Below are 14154 nucleotides of genomic sequence, written 5' to 3' on the forward strand. Positions count from 1 at the left end.
CAGCAGGGTTGGGGGTGGTATCAGGTGACCCAGCCACTTTGAGTTTGGATGTGCTGCCAAGGAAAACACACATATTTTATGAGGAATTCTTAAATTCTCAGCCAGCATCTCATCTGCCGTCTGCTGCACAGTCCACCTTCGGATTTTCCCTGAGGCTGTGGCTCTCCTGTCTTGTTACCAGTCCTGCTTCTTTGGGTTCAGCCCTGTGCTATAAAATCTCACCTTCCTGGCTGGGCGTGGTGGCTCACACCTGTAATCCCAGAACTTTGGGAGGTCGAGGTGGGTGGATAATGAGGTCAGGAATTCGAGACCAGCCTGGCCAACATGGTGAAACACCGTCTCTAATAAAAATACAAAAATTAGCCAGGCGTGGTGGAGGGTGCCTGTAATCCCAGCTATTTGGGAGGCTGAGGCAGGAGAATCACTTAAACACAGGAGGCAGAGGTTGCAGTGAGCCAAGACTGTGCCATTGCACTCCAGCCTGGGCAACAGAGCGAAATTCCATCTCAAAAAAAAAAAAAAATCTCACCTTCCTTAGCCTTTTGCACACACATCACATCCTCTGGCTTTGTATTATCTGTTCCTGCTGCTTTGGACACCACCCCCACCCCGATGCCTTTGTTTTTCCTCTGTTAAACTCCAGGCCCTCTTTCTTCATTTATTCATCTGCCTCTGCATTTCTGTAACTTTGTGAGTAGTGGGTGCTCAAGTTGCTCATGTATCTACATCAAGAGTTCTCTCTGGGATAAAGCAAGAGTTGCAATGATTGCCTTCTGAACCACCCCTCAGCCTACCAGCAGCAGCAGGGAAAACCAGTCCAATGAGCTTGTAAGCAGGTTCGTGCCATCAGCCTATTCATGTTGCTAGTGGAATTTGGAATAGATGCTACAAGGTGTTTCCCTTCTACCAACACATGTAAGATTCTTACAAATGTCCCGATTTAATCTGGGCTGCCTTTTCCACTCCCTTTTACCACACCACTCCCAGTTCATTATGGCGGCTCTGGCCTGGGCTACCTGGAGCATGTGCTGGTGATGGAGGAGATATCCCGAGCGTCTGGAGCAGTGGGGCTCAGTTACGGTGCCCACTCCAACCTTTGCATCAATCAGCTTGTGCGCAATGGGAATGAGGCCCAGAAAGAGAAGTATCTTCCCAAGGTGAGGAAATGGAAATTAAATACATGCTAATCTCACAGTATAACCGCCAGCTGGAAGACACCCTCTCCCCTTGGTGGGGGCCAGTCAGACCTGCTTTCTGTAGCATGCTGCCATGAACCAAATGTGGTTAGGAAGGAGCCATGGATTGCTTTAAAATACTTGAGCCAAAAATCTTAAAAATAGGACCAGAACTCTTACATTGGACACAGAAATGGAAGAGTAGGACTAGCTTCCTTTGCAAAGGGAATGGAAAAAGGAGAGGTATTTCAGCCTTGTCATCAGGCTTCTTAGAAGAGATTCTAGGACTTTACTGATACCTTGGTCTGAGAGAGAAGTTTGAAGGGGTGTAATGTGGACAGGAAGAAGCAGTATCAGTGAGCTGCTCTAGGGTACTCCAAGGTTGTAACAAGGTCTGTTGGGGGTTTTCCTTGTAGCTGATCAGTGGTGAGTACATTGGAGCCCTGGCCATGAGTGAGCCCAATGCAGGCTCTGACGTTGTCTCTATGAAGCTCAAAGCAGAAAAGAAAGGTAAGGTCACTCTTGACTTGGGAGCCAAAATGGGCAGAGGTACAGACATCAGGGCGAGGGAGCAACAACTGGGGTGGTCCCTGCTGGGTTTCCAGAATTTTTCAGAGCTGGACAGCTTCTGGTGCAACAGAAGGTCTATGGCCTGGCTGAGACAGGCCAAGATGGCTTGAGCAAATAGCCAACTTCCTGCCCTTAGGAGATCACTACATCCTGAATGGCAACAAGTTCTGGATCACTAATGGCCCTGATGCTGACGTCCTGATTGTCTATGCCAAGACAGATCTGGCTGCTGTGCCGGCTTCTCGGGGCATCACGGCCTTCATTGTGGAGAAGGTGAGTACAGGTGGGTGCAGGGCCAGGGAGGCTTCTGCCTCTTGACAGTGGTACCAGAGATGGCCCCTTCCACTGATCTCAAATGCGATCAATGTTGTGTGTTCTGCAAGGTCCCCAGAGATGGGGTGAGGCAGAGAGCAGACTGTAAGGAGGGTGACCAAAAAGTCCAGGGAGTCCAGGGCAGATGGCTCACTTCTGAAGACAGTGGAGCCATCCTCAGCGCCAGGCCACACAGAGAGGTATAGGAAGGGGAGGACTGAAAGGAGGTCAGGATGTGACAGTCAGGGTACCACTGGTGGACCTGGTGAGCGTGGCCACGGGAGACAGGTGTGCGGGGGATGCAAGCGGAGACTGCATCTTCGGCAGCCTTGACAGCAGAAGTGGGAAGGAAGCACAGCAGGAGTTCAGAGGAGAAGTTGGGAGTTTGGGTTTGTTTTTAGGAATTAAAAAACAGCAAATCTTTTGTCAGAAGGAGAAAAAAAAGGAAAGAAAAAGGAAAACGGAGGTAAGAATTGAGATGTGTGGGAAAGAGTTCACAGAACACAATGGTAAGCAGGAGCAGGAGAGATAAGGATGGGTTACAGGTGATGGTGCGGGCACCACCTGCCTAACAATCAGGAGGAGGAAGCCGGGGCCCTGAGAAGGCTAGGGTCACGGGGGTGGGGGAGCTGGCAGAGAGTTTCTTGAGAAAATATTGTAAAGGCCTGTGGTACCCTCCATAGAGAGGGGGGGAAAGTAGCTGTCTAGGGTTGGAGCAGTAGGGACCTGGCTGAGATTGGAAATCTCTTTTTTTTTTCTTTTTTGAATCGAAGTCTCAAACTGTCGCCGGGGCTGGAGTACAATGGTGAAATCTTGGCTCACTGCAACCTCTGCCTCCCAGGTTTATGCAATTCTCCTGCCTCAGCCTCCCAAGTAGCTGGGATTACAGTCACCCGCCACCATACCCAGCTAATCTTTTGTATTTTCAGTAGTGCCTCAGCCTCCCAAAGTGCCAGGATTACAGATGTGAGCCACCGTGCCCGGCCAAAGTTGGAAATCTCAAGGTTGCATAACGCTGCCTACATTACAGGGTGAAGGGTACCCTCATTACAGGTGAAGGGCAGCGTGTGCCAGCACTCTGCTGGGCGCCAACACGCTGCAACCCAGTAGTCCAGGTCAAAGCACAGACGTGATTCAGTTCAGCCCCGGTGGGATCCCTTTGGGTACAGACAGGAGAACAACAGAAGATAAGGGAATTGACTGGGCTGGTGAGAGTGTCTTGAAAATAATGTCCCCTGGGGGAGGGAAACAAGGCCCAGTGGGGTCAGGAGGGCTCAGGGAATTGAGCATATGATTGAGAAAGAACTGTCCCCGTGAGAAGTGGGGAGAACGCAAGCTAGCAGCAGAGGAGGCTGGGATCAGTCTGGGGTGTTAGTAGCACCGGAAGGTCCTGGGGGGAGCGTGGAACTGGGATGCTGCCATGCCATGCAGGTACAGGGACATGATAGGAAGGTGGGTGCCTTCTACCCAGAGGTTCTTTACTTTACCAGGCTCCCTTGGGGCTAATCTGTAACCAGGACCACTCTTTGTTTCCTGTAAAGGGTATGCCTGGCTTTAGTACCTCTAAGAAGCTGGACAAGCTGGGGATGAGGGGCTCTAACACCTGTGAGCTCATCTTTGAAGACTGCAAGGTTCCTGGTAGGTAGCACCGAGAACTGGGGAGCCCCTCTCCTGACCCCCTTCCAGGCTGATGTGGCTGTTCTCAAGTTGAGAAAGCCTCTGGGTTAGAGAGGCTTGGCACTGTGGCGCTGGGCTGGGGCTGCTGGACAGCGCTCCTTCCTGGCCAGATCCCTGCAGTAGCATTCCTCACCGGCATGGCACACTCCGCGTGAGGTCTGTATACAGTAGCCGGAGGAGAGGGGTCAGACCTATCCTTTCCCACTGATGTGCTTCAGTCTTTCTCTACTTTTGCCTGTCTGCTGCATGTAACTCATCAACTCATATTTTTGTAAAAAAGCTTTTTAAATGAGTTATTCATTTTCAGTATTAATGATGCTATAAAAACACAACTGAATCCACTGGTGGAAGTCACACTTAGTGAAGAGAAGGCAGTTCTGTTTGGGTGTGAGTATTTTCTCTCCCGAGGAACTGAAGTGTGACGTGGTAGAGCGCTGTGGGAGAACCAGTGCAGCTATCATGTGCTAACCAGACCAGGGACATGGATTTGTTGTTTAGGGTTTTTTTTGTTTTGAGGAGTCTCACCCTGTCACCCAGGCTAGAGTACAGTGGCGTGAGGTTGGCTCACTGCAGCCTCCACCTCCTGGATTCCAACGATTCTCCTACCTCAGCCTCCCAAGTAGCTGGGAATACAGGCACACACCACCCTGCCCAGCCAATTTTCTTTTATTGAGATGGAGTTTCACTCTTGTTGCCCAGGCTGGAGTGCAACCTCCACCTCCCGGGTTCAAATGATTCTCCTGTCTCAGCCTCCCGAGTAGCTGGGATTATAGGCACATGCCACCACGCTTAGCTAATTTTGTATTTTTTGTAGAGACAGGGTTTCACCGTGTTGGCCAGGCTGCTGTTGAACTCCTGACCTCAGGTGATCCACTCGTCTTGGCCTCCCAAAGTGCCAGGATTACAGGTGTGAGACACCACGCCTGGCCGGGGGCATGGATTTGATCACGTTAGCTTTCTTCCTCAGCCATATACTATGCCTAACACCCATAATCTGACAGCCCAGAAAAATGTGCTTTAATTATAAGGAGCATCCAGGGAAGGGGATCTGTTCAGCTCCTTCTTTGGAGGGAAAAATTCAGCGAGCATTAAAGACAGGTCAGTGGTGTCAACTCATTTTCCTGCCCACACCTCCAAGACCATCCTGTGTCCTGGCTTACTGGGTGGAGAGGTGCTCAGCAGCTTCTGTCACTAGCTCTGAATGGCCTGTCTCCTGGAAAAAAAGCTTCATGGACTACCCTGCAGGGAGCTGACATTGGATCAGAGCTGACTCTACCTGGGGGAAAGAGTAACTCTCTGGTTTCTTTATAGGTGCCTGTGTAGAAAGAGTCAGGGAGGGGATGGGCGACTTCTAGACCAATTAGCTTTTCTTCTTTCCCATCTAAGGGAGTCCAGAGAGGGAAGGGAAAGATCTAACAACCCTGGGCTTTGTGGCTGGCCTTGTGGATGGGGTGGGGGTCCTGGCAGCTCCACTTCTGACTGGAAGGGGTACACTTGATCCTTTTCTTTCACCTGGAACCTTAGTTGAAGGTCAGTTGACATATTTGCCTTACTTGAGAGCCATGTTTCCAAATCTAGTACCTTTTATAAAAGTGAGGAGGCTGTGCACAGCTCTCTCCCTCTGACCAGCATTTATTCTGGCAGCTGCCAACATCCTGGGCCATCAGAATAAGGGAGTCTACGTGCTGATGAGTGGGCTGGACCTGGAGCGGCTGGTGCTGGCCGGGGGGCCTCTTGGGTAAGTGTGAGGCTTGGGGGAAGCTGAGCTCTGTTGTCCTCCTTTGTGGGTGACCCACCATGAGCAGCAGCAGCCTTCCCCTTGGGTGGCCAAAGGAAGCCATCTCCTGGCCCTGCACTCTCCTGGGAGACAAAAAGAACCTCCTCCTCCCGTGTTTAATTTCTTCCCACCGCAGGGAAATTTAATTAAGTGACAGACAAAAGGCCTGAGGAGCAGGGGGTGACTTACTCAGCTGTGAAACATCTGGGCTCTAACACCCCCTGTACCTGCGGTCAGTCACGGCCATAACTGTGGCAAGTTTCTGAAGCTGCTTTTCTCCTCCCTGGGACTCTGGCCTTCCCACACTAGCGTTTTGCCTCTGTACCTGGTTGTGGGATGAGGAGGTGCTCATGGGGCCTTTCTCCTTTCTGGCAGGCTCATGCAAGCGGTCCTGGACCACACCATTCCCTACCTGCACGTGAGGGAAGCCTTTGGCCAGAAGATTGGCCACTTCCAGGTGAGCCGAGTGCTTTTGCTGACATGTGCTCTTCAACTGGGCTAAAGTTTTCTTTGAAGAGACAGGAAGTGGGGCGGGCACCGTGGATGTTTACTATCTTCTCTAGCAAATTCAGCTTGACTGCTTGGAATGCAGTTTTCCTCAGTGTGCAGCTGGGCTCTGGAAGTCATCAGGAAGTTTGTCACATTGCCACCTCGATTCCTGTGTAAGGTGAATGAACTAGACATTGTGAGGTTGGAGAGTGAAGCATGCAGGTTGTGGGGGCAGAAGGGAAAGAGGTTGCCATTTGCAGTTAGACCTGGTCTGAAAAAGCTGCTGGAAGGTAATAAGCATTGCAGTAGATGGTGCCTTGGGAGCCATGCCTTTCAGAAGCAGTGATGGCCACTGCAGGGTTCAGTGTGGGCCGTGGAACAGCCACTCTCTGGCCGTTCTAACTCCTACATCTGGCTATCCAACTCCGCCATCCTGGGTAAATCCCATCTACTCTCCATGCACCTGCTTCCTCATCCTTGGCTGTCTTATTGCCGTTGCTGACCTGCTTTTCGTAACTGGGAGAGTGTTCCAGCATGTTGACCTGTGACCTCCCTTTGTGCCCAGTTGATGCAGGGGAAGATGGCTGACATGTACACCCGCCTCATGGCGTGTCGGCAGTATGTCTACAATGTCGCCAAGGCCTGCGATGAGGGCCACTGCACTGCCAAGGTGAGGGCCATGCTCAGTGGGGGAGAGTGGGCCGGCTGCGGGCCTTGCTGTCTGTGTGTCTCGAAGGCCCCTGCTGACCCGACCTTCCTCCCATAGGACTGTGCAGGTGTGATTCTTTACTCAGCTGAGTGTGCCACACAGGTAGCCCTGGACGGCATTCAGTGTTTTGGTGAGTGGCCCCCACTCCTCATTCCTAGGGCTCCCTTGCTCTTGGGGCCTGTAGCTGCTTCAGAAAGTGGTTTTGGGGTGGGCGCAGTGGCTCACGCCTCTAATCCTAGCACTTTGGGAGGCCAAGGCACGTGGATCACCTGAGGTCAGGAGTTTGAGACCAGCCTGGCCAACATGGAGAAATCCCATCTCTAATAAAAATACAAAAATTAGCCGGGCATGATGGCGCATGCCTGTAATCCTGGCTACTTGGGAGGGTGAGGAAAATTTAAGCAGGAAAATCACTTAATTCTGGGAGCTGGAGGTTGCAGTGAGCCGAGATCACACCATTGCACTCCAGCCTGGGTGAAAGAGCGAGACTCCATCTCAAAAAAAAAAAAAGAAAAAGCGGTTGCCTCTCCACTTCTCATTATGTGCTTATGCTAGGCCCAGCTGAGCTGGCACCTTTAGGCTCTTTCTGTCCCAGTTATAAAGGAAGAAATGGAAAGCTGGCCGGGCGCGGTGGCTCACGCCTGTAATCGCAGCACTTTGGGAGGCCGAGGCGGGTGGATCACAAGGTCAAGAGATCCAGACCATCCTGGTCAACATGGTGAAACCCCGTCTCTACTAAAAATACAAAAAATTAGCTGGGCATGGTGGTGCATGCCTGTAATCCCAGCTACTCAGGAGGCTGAGGCAGGAGAATTGCCTGAACCCAGGAGGCGGAAGTGAGCCGAGACAGTGCCAATGCACTCCAGCCTGGGTAACAAGAGCAAAACTCTGTCTAAAAAAAAAAAAAAAAAAAAAGAAATGGAAAGCTAATGAGAAAACTGCTAGAAACCAGGAGTTGCTATTGCCTTCGGCAACACCCCCATCTCATCCTCCCTGCCCGGTTTCATAGATACCAGGAAATGGGGAAAGGGAGATGTCTCAGGTAGACCAGCCTTGTTTCCATGCTGTGCAGTGGTTAAGAGCACAGACCTGAGCCGGGCAGCCGAGGTTTGAATTCTTGAGCTGCTACGCCAGCGTCTTCTCGTCCCTGCTTGCCATATCTGCCAGTGGCTCTGCCATTTCTTTGTTTGGTATCCTCAACACTCTGGGTGGCCTTTCAGCCACAACCTCTTACCCACCCTACCCCCAGCAAGGCACAGGAGTCCCCTCTTTTCTTCGGCTTGTCTTTCCATGGTTTCGGTTACTGTGGTCAACCAAGGTCCAAAAATACTAAATGGAGCTGGGCGAAGTGACTCAAACCTGTAATCCCAGCACTTTTGGAAGTTGAGGCAGGCGGATCACCTGAGGTCAGGAGTTGGAGACCAGCCTGGACAACATGGTGAAACCCCGTCTGTACTAAAGATACAAAAATTAACTGGGCGTGATGATGCACGCCTGTAGTCCCAGCTACTTGGGAGGCTGAGGCAGGAGAATCACTGGAACCTGGGAGGCAGAGGTTGCAGTGAGCTGAGATTGCGCCATTGCACTCCAGCCTGGGTGACAGAGCAAGACTTCATCTCAAAAAGCCCGGATGCGGTCGCTCACACCTATAATCCCAGCACTTTGGTGGCTGAGACAGGTGGATCACCTGAGGTCAGCAATTGGAGACCAGCCTGGCCAATATGCTAAAACCCTGTCTCTACTAAAAATACAAAAAAAATTAGCCGCGGATAGTGGCAGGCGCCTGTAATCCCAGCTACTTGAGAAGCTGAGGCTGAAGAATCGCTTGAACCCAGGAGGTGAAAGTTGCAGTGACCGGAGATCGTGCCATTGCACTCCAGCCTGGGTGACAAGAGGGACACTCTGGCTCAAAAAAAAAAGCCGGAGGCCAGGCGCAGTGACTCTCGCCTGTAATCCCAGCACTCTGCGAGGCCGAGGTGGGCAGATCACATGAGGTCAGGAGTTCGAGACCAGCCTGACCAACATGAAGAAACCCTGTCTCTACCAAAATTACAAAATTAGCCAGGCATGGTGAAGCATGCCTGTAGTCCCAGCTACTTGGGAGGGTGAGACAGGAGAATCACTTGAACCCATGAGGCAGAGGTTGCGGTAAGCCTAGATTGTGCCGTTGCACTCCAGACTGGGCAACAAGAGCGAAACTCCGTCTCAAAAATAAAAGAAAGAAAGAAAGAAAGCTAAATGGAAGTTCCTAGAAATAAACAATTCATAAGTTTAAAGTCCACACCATCCTAAAAAGCGTGATAAGTGTTGCGCCATGCTCCTCTGCCATGCTGGGTAGTGAGTCATCCTTTTGTGCAGCGTATCCATGCTGTGTGGGCCGCCTGCCTGTTGGTAGTCACCTAGGGTATCCATTCAGCCGTCTCAGTAACACTGTGCCTGTGTCCAAGTAACCCTTATTTTACTAAGTGGCCCCAAACTGCAAGAGTAGTGATGCTGGCATGTGGTTATAATAGTTCTATTTTAGGATTATTATTGTTAATCTCTTACTTTGCCTAACTCATAAATTAAACTTTCTCATAAGTATGTATGTATAGGGAAAATATATATATATGGGTTTGGTACTGTCCACAGTTTCAGGCATCCACTGGGGTCTTGGAATGTATCCCCCAAAGATAAGGAGGGACTAGTGTATTCCCCAAACCCCTCCCTCTCGCTCCCTTTGCTGCTTCTCTTTAATCAGTCTCTCCTGTGGCCTGTTCTATATACTTGGCCTTCTGTTTGCTGTCTTTGTTTCACCCACCCTCAGTCACTTCCTTCCTTCTCTGCCCAAACCCTGGTTGCAGGTGGCAATGGCTACATCAATGACTTTCCCATGGGCCGCTTTCTTCGAGATGCCAAGCTGTATGAGATAGGGGCTGGAACCAGTGAGGTGAGGCGGCTGGTCATCGGCAGAGCCTTCAATGCGGACTTTGACTAGTCCCAAGACCCCCTTTCCCTGCACCTAGAGGCCTTTCTTGGGAAGTAGAGATGTGGCAGCTCTCCCACCCTGGCCACAGCAGGCCCTCCTGCCCAGCTGCTCTTCTTGCGTCAACCCTCTGGCCTCTGGATGAGGTTGCATTCTACAACGTTCTACATAACGGCTGCCAAGCACATGGGCCTCACAGCCAGGCCAGTGCCAGGACTAGTGTTCTGTAATTTAAAATGGACTCAGCAGGAAGCATATTGTCGGGGGATTGTTCGGATGGGCTTTGGTGACTCTGTGCCCTTGCTCTCTAACTTCCGATCCCACCTCCCAGAGTAGGCATCTAGGGGCATGCAGGTACCCACCTCTTCCTCTTGGGTGAGGCCTCTGACAGGGAGATCTCTCTGCTCAAGCACAGCAGAATCATGGCCCCCTCCATGTTCTAGAACTGGGTACAGGTTGAATATCCCTAATCCTGAAATTGGAGACAGTTCTGGTTCCAAGCATTTTGGATAAGCCATACTTAACTTGCAGTCTGTTTTCTGGGAGAAAAAAAAATACAAAAAGCCTAGCTCAGCCAGGCACAGTGACTCATGCCTATAATCCCATCACTTGGAAGGCCAAGGTGGGTGGATCGCCTGAGGTCAGGAGTTCAAGACCAGCCTGGCCAACATGGTAAAACCCTGTCTCAACTAAAAATACATCAAAATTAGCTGAGCGTGGTGGCAGACACCTGTAATCCGAGCTACTTTGGGAGGCTGAGGCAGGAGAATTGCTTGAACCCAGGAGGCAGAGGTTGCAGTGAGCCAACGTTGCACCATTGCACTCCAGCCTGGAGGATGAGAGCGAAACTCAAAACAAACAAAAAAAACCTAGCCCTTGTTTCTTCCAGTTTCTAAGGTATCAGCTCCTAGCTTGTGAACGCATGTGCTTGGCCAGGCATGGTGGCTCACACCTGTGATCCCAGCACTTTGGGAGACCGAAGCGGGAAGATCACTTGAACGTAGGAGTTCAAGGCTATAGTGAGCTATGATGGGGCCACTGTACTCCAGCCTGGGCAACAGATTGAGACCCTGTGTCTAAAAATAAAAGTAAATGGGCTGAGCGCGGTGGCTCATGCCTGTAGTCCCAGCACTTTGGGAGGCCAAGGCAGGCGGATCACAACGTCAGGAGTTTGAGTCCAGTCTGGCCAATATGGTGAAACCCCATTTCTACTAAAAATACAAAAAAAAAAATTAGCTAGGCATGGTGACGCATACCTGTAATTGCAGTGACTCAGGAGGCTGAGGCAGGAGAATCGCTTGAGCCCGAGAGGCAGAGGTTGCAGTGTGCTGAGATTGTGCCACTGCACTCCAGCCTGGGCAACAGAGTGAGACTCCATCTCAAAAAATAATAATTTAGGCCGGGCGCGGTGGCTCAAGCCTGTAATCCCAGCACTTTGGGAGGCCGAGTCGGGTGGATCACAAGGTCAAGAGATCGAGACCATCCTGGTCAACACGGTGAAACCCCGTCTCTACTAAAAATACAAAAAATCAGCTGGGCATGGTGGTGCATGCCTGTAGTCCCAGCTACTCAGGAGGCTGAGGCAGGAGAATTGCCTGAACCCAGGAGGCGGAGGTTGCGGTGAGCCGAGATCGCGCCATTGCACTCCAGCCTGGGTAACATGAGTGAAACTCCGTCTCAAAAAAAAAATAATAATAATATAATAATAATAATTTAAAATTTAAAAATGATGCCTCGGTGCCGTGGCACATGCCTATAATCCCAACACTTTGGGAGGCCGAGGCAGGTGGATCACTTGAGCTCAGGAGTTCGAGACCAGCCTGGCCAACGTGGTGAAATCCTGTCTCTACTAAAAATACAAAAATTTAGCCGGGGATGGTGGTACACACCTGTAATCCCAGCTACTCGGGAGGCTGAGGCAGGAGAATCGCTGGAACCCAGGAGACAGAGGTTGCAATGAGCTAAGATGGCACCACGGTACTCCAGCTTGGGCCGTAGAGCAAGACTGTCTCAAAAAAGATAAATGAACACGTGCTGCTAAGAGTCTGCAGTGGGGCAGAGCAGAAGGCAGCATGCTTTTGTGTGCTATTGGAGACTGGCTCCTCCTGAGGAGCACCTCTGAGCCCTTGTGCACTGCCCTGCCATGGACACCGTCCAGTACTGGCCATGTGACCACCCACAGCTGACTGGGCAGCAGGCACAGGCCCTACCCGAGCATGCCTGAATGGGCTGGCCTGATTCCAGCTGAGGCTGCCTGTGTACCTTTCTCCAGACACCCTATGGCTAATTTTGTTAGAACTGCAGAGTGACTGCTGCCATTTGTATTAAATACATTGCGAAGCAAACCCTCTGCTTCTAAACCAGTGTTTTTGGGGAGAAGCAATCCGTTCGCCACTGCTTCCTGTCTGGATTCAGCTTGTGTCCTTGGAGAGTGGCTGGCCCAGGCCCTATTCATGCCCTCCAGCCCGTCCTTTCATGAGAGACAGGAAGGTAAAATCAGCCCTTAGGATAAAGGTCTCAGCCTCCCTTTCCCAGATCTCCCAGTGAGTTTTCAAGGAAGCGGGGAGCCCAGAGTGTTCATACAGCAGAAGGAAGCTTACAAATTTCTGAAAACCACCCCTATGTTTTTAAAAAGATCAACACAATTTGGCTTTCTTTAGGTCTAAACTGGAACTAGAATCCAGATCTGCTGGTGGCAAAAATGGGTGTTCTGAGAATTCCAGCCTGGGGCCCCACTGTACAGGAGTCTGGATAGAGGGTGGTCTGAGAAGGGAATGGCTCTGGGTTGTTAGACTCCTGAGCTCCTGTAAGAGGGAACTGGTTTTCTTGCCTCTCAGCCCAGTGGCGCCTATCCTGGCTTTTGGTCCTGGCCTGCAGCCAAGTGCTGTTCCCAGCTTCAGTCTCCACAGGTGGGGTTAGCTCCTCACCAACCCCAGTTCAGTCCCATCCTGAGGGCAAAATCCTGAGCTCATAGGCAGTCCTTTCACATCCCTGTTTTGTCCTTTGCTGTGTTGGAGACGAATGTGACTAAAAGGGCCATCTCGCTGGTTTAGTGTGTGGCTGGAGCAACCACTAAGATACAGTGTGGCAGAGTTCATCCAGTTTGTCTAAGCCCTGCCGACTTGGGGAGATGATTTTGTGTGTGAAGCAAAAGAGAAATCTTTTAAAAATAAAGGCAAAAAACCAAAATGAACCGTGTAGCCTGCGTGGTAAATGGAAGAGCAAGGGGCACGTCTGCTTTGGTTCTGGTGGGTGTGTTTGGTTGTCTACACACGTTGGGCAAATCTGCAGCACAGCCGCCAGCACTGCTCCCTCCCCGGCTGCCTCTTATTCCACTCCAATTTTAGGCAGGTCACACTCTCAGGACAGAGTGTTGCTGTTGATGCTGCCTGCCCTGTGGAAGGGCAACAGAACCTAGGGATGTTGTTTAAGCATGGTCTGAGCACACCCCTTATCAGAATTTGGCAACCAGGAAGAAAAATGCAGGTTCCTGGATCCTGCCCCAGACCAAATCGCATCCCCACAGGTGATTCTAGACTACGGCTACAACCCTGTGGGTCCTAGAGCGGGCTTCCCCAGGAGCCTGAGTCCTATTTCTAAATCCATATAATCTAGTGATAACAACCGTGTAACCCTCTCAAGTCTGAGCTCCTTAATCTTTGCATAACCGGTGTGGGAGGCAAGGTTTCGCGCAGGGCCCCCTTCCAGAAGACCGGGAAGGTGAGTTGCCCTTGGCGGGATGGACTAGAGCTGGTGTAAACGCAGTATGTGGTCTGGGGAGGCGTGCCCAGTCCACCACCTGCTGGGTGGGAGCTGGGACTAGGACCTGGGTGGTCATCTGTCGAGACCCCCAGCCTAGGGCGGGTCCAGAGTCCTTCCTCTGACCCTCTCCCTCGGGGCAGCGCACTTCTTGGAGCGCAGCACTGGCTCGCCAGATTCAGCTCAGGTGCCGCATGGAGCTCGCCTGCCCCCTGCCGGCTGACCGCAGGATTGCAGACGCGCAGAGCCCGTCTATCTGGCCTTTGCCCGGGGTTCTGGTTCCAAGGCTCCCAGTCTGGGATTTCAGGACTCAACGACGTTTTGTTTTAGCCAATAAGTACATTAAAAGGTGGGGGGGGAGGAGAAGGCTATCCTCTGTTGCCATCATTTCATACAAGGCCTTTTTTTTTTTTTTTTTTAAGAGTCTCACTTTGTCACCCAGGCTGGAGTGCATGGCGCAACCCAGCTCACTGCAACCTCCGCATCTTGGGTTCAAGCGATTCTCATACCTCAGCCTCCCAAATAGCTGAGATAACAGGCATGTGCCACCATGCCCGGCTATTTTTTGTATTTTTAGTAGAGACGGTTTCACCATCTTGGCCAGGTTGGTCTCTAACTCCTAGCCTCAAGTGATCCACCAGCCTCAGCTTCTCAAAGTGCTGGGATTACAGGTTTGAGCCACGGTGCCTGGACAAGAATGGTCATTTCTTTTTTTTTTTTT

The 14154-nt window shown here is 51.2% G+C and overlaps 1 protein-coding gene across 4 annotated transcripts in view; it reads left to right on the plus strand.

Annotated features, from left to right (window-relative positions):
- IVD (isovaleryl-CoA dehydrogenase) overlaps positions 1 to 14154 on the plus strand; it is a 34379-nt gene that overhangs the window by 5226 nt on the left and 14999 nt on the right. Inside the window, exons 4-12 of one of the 4 annotated variants that reach the window (XM_017530951.1) lie at positions 988 to 1157; positions 1592 to 1685; positions 1882 to 2018; positions 3599 to 3695; positions 5379 to 5472; positions 5887 to 5968; positions 6566 to 6670; positions 6767 to 6839; positions 9553 to 10255. In XM_017530951.1, coding sequence (XP_017386440.1) covers positions 988 to 1157; positions 1592 to 1685; positions 1882 to 2018; positions 3599 to 3695; positions 5379 to 5472; positions 5887 to 5968; positions 6566 to 6670; positions 6767 to 6839; positions 9553 to 9686 — 986 coding nt within the window. In that variant the 3' untranslated portion in view covers positions 9687 to 10255. Of the gene's footprint in view, positions 1 to 987; positions 1158 to 1591; positions 1686 to 1881; positions 2019 to 3598; positions 3696 to 5378; positions 5473 to 5886; positions 5969 to 6565; positions 6671 to 6766; positions 6840 to 9552; positions 10256 to 14154 lie in introns of those variants that run through there. The other 3 variants (XM_037739423.1, XM_017530952.1, XM_017530954.1) reach the window with 3 other exon arrangements.

This window comes from Cebus imitator, unplaced genomic scaffold (genome assembly GCF_001604975.1).
Source record: "Cebus imitator isolate Cc_AM_T3 unplaced genomic scaffold, Cebus_imitator-1.0 Scaffold70, whole genome shotgun sequence".
In the NCBI taxonomy this organism is placed as follows: Eukaryota; Metazoa; Chordata; class Mammalia; order Primates; family Cebidae; genus Cebus; species Cebus imitator.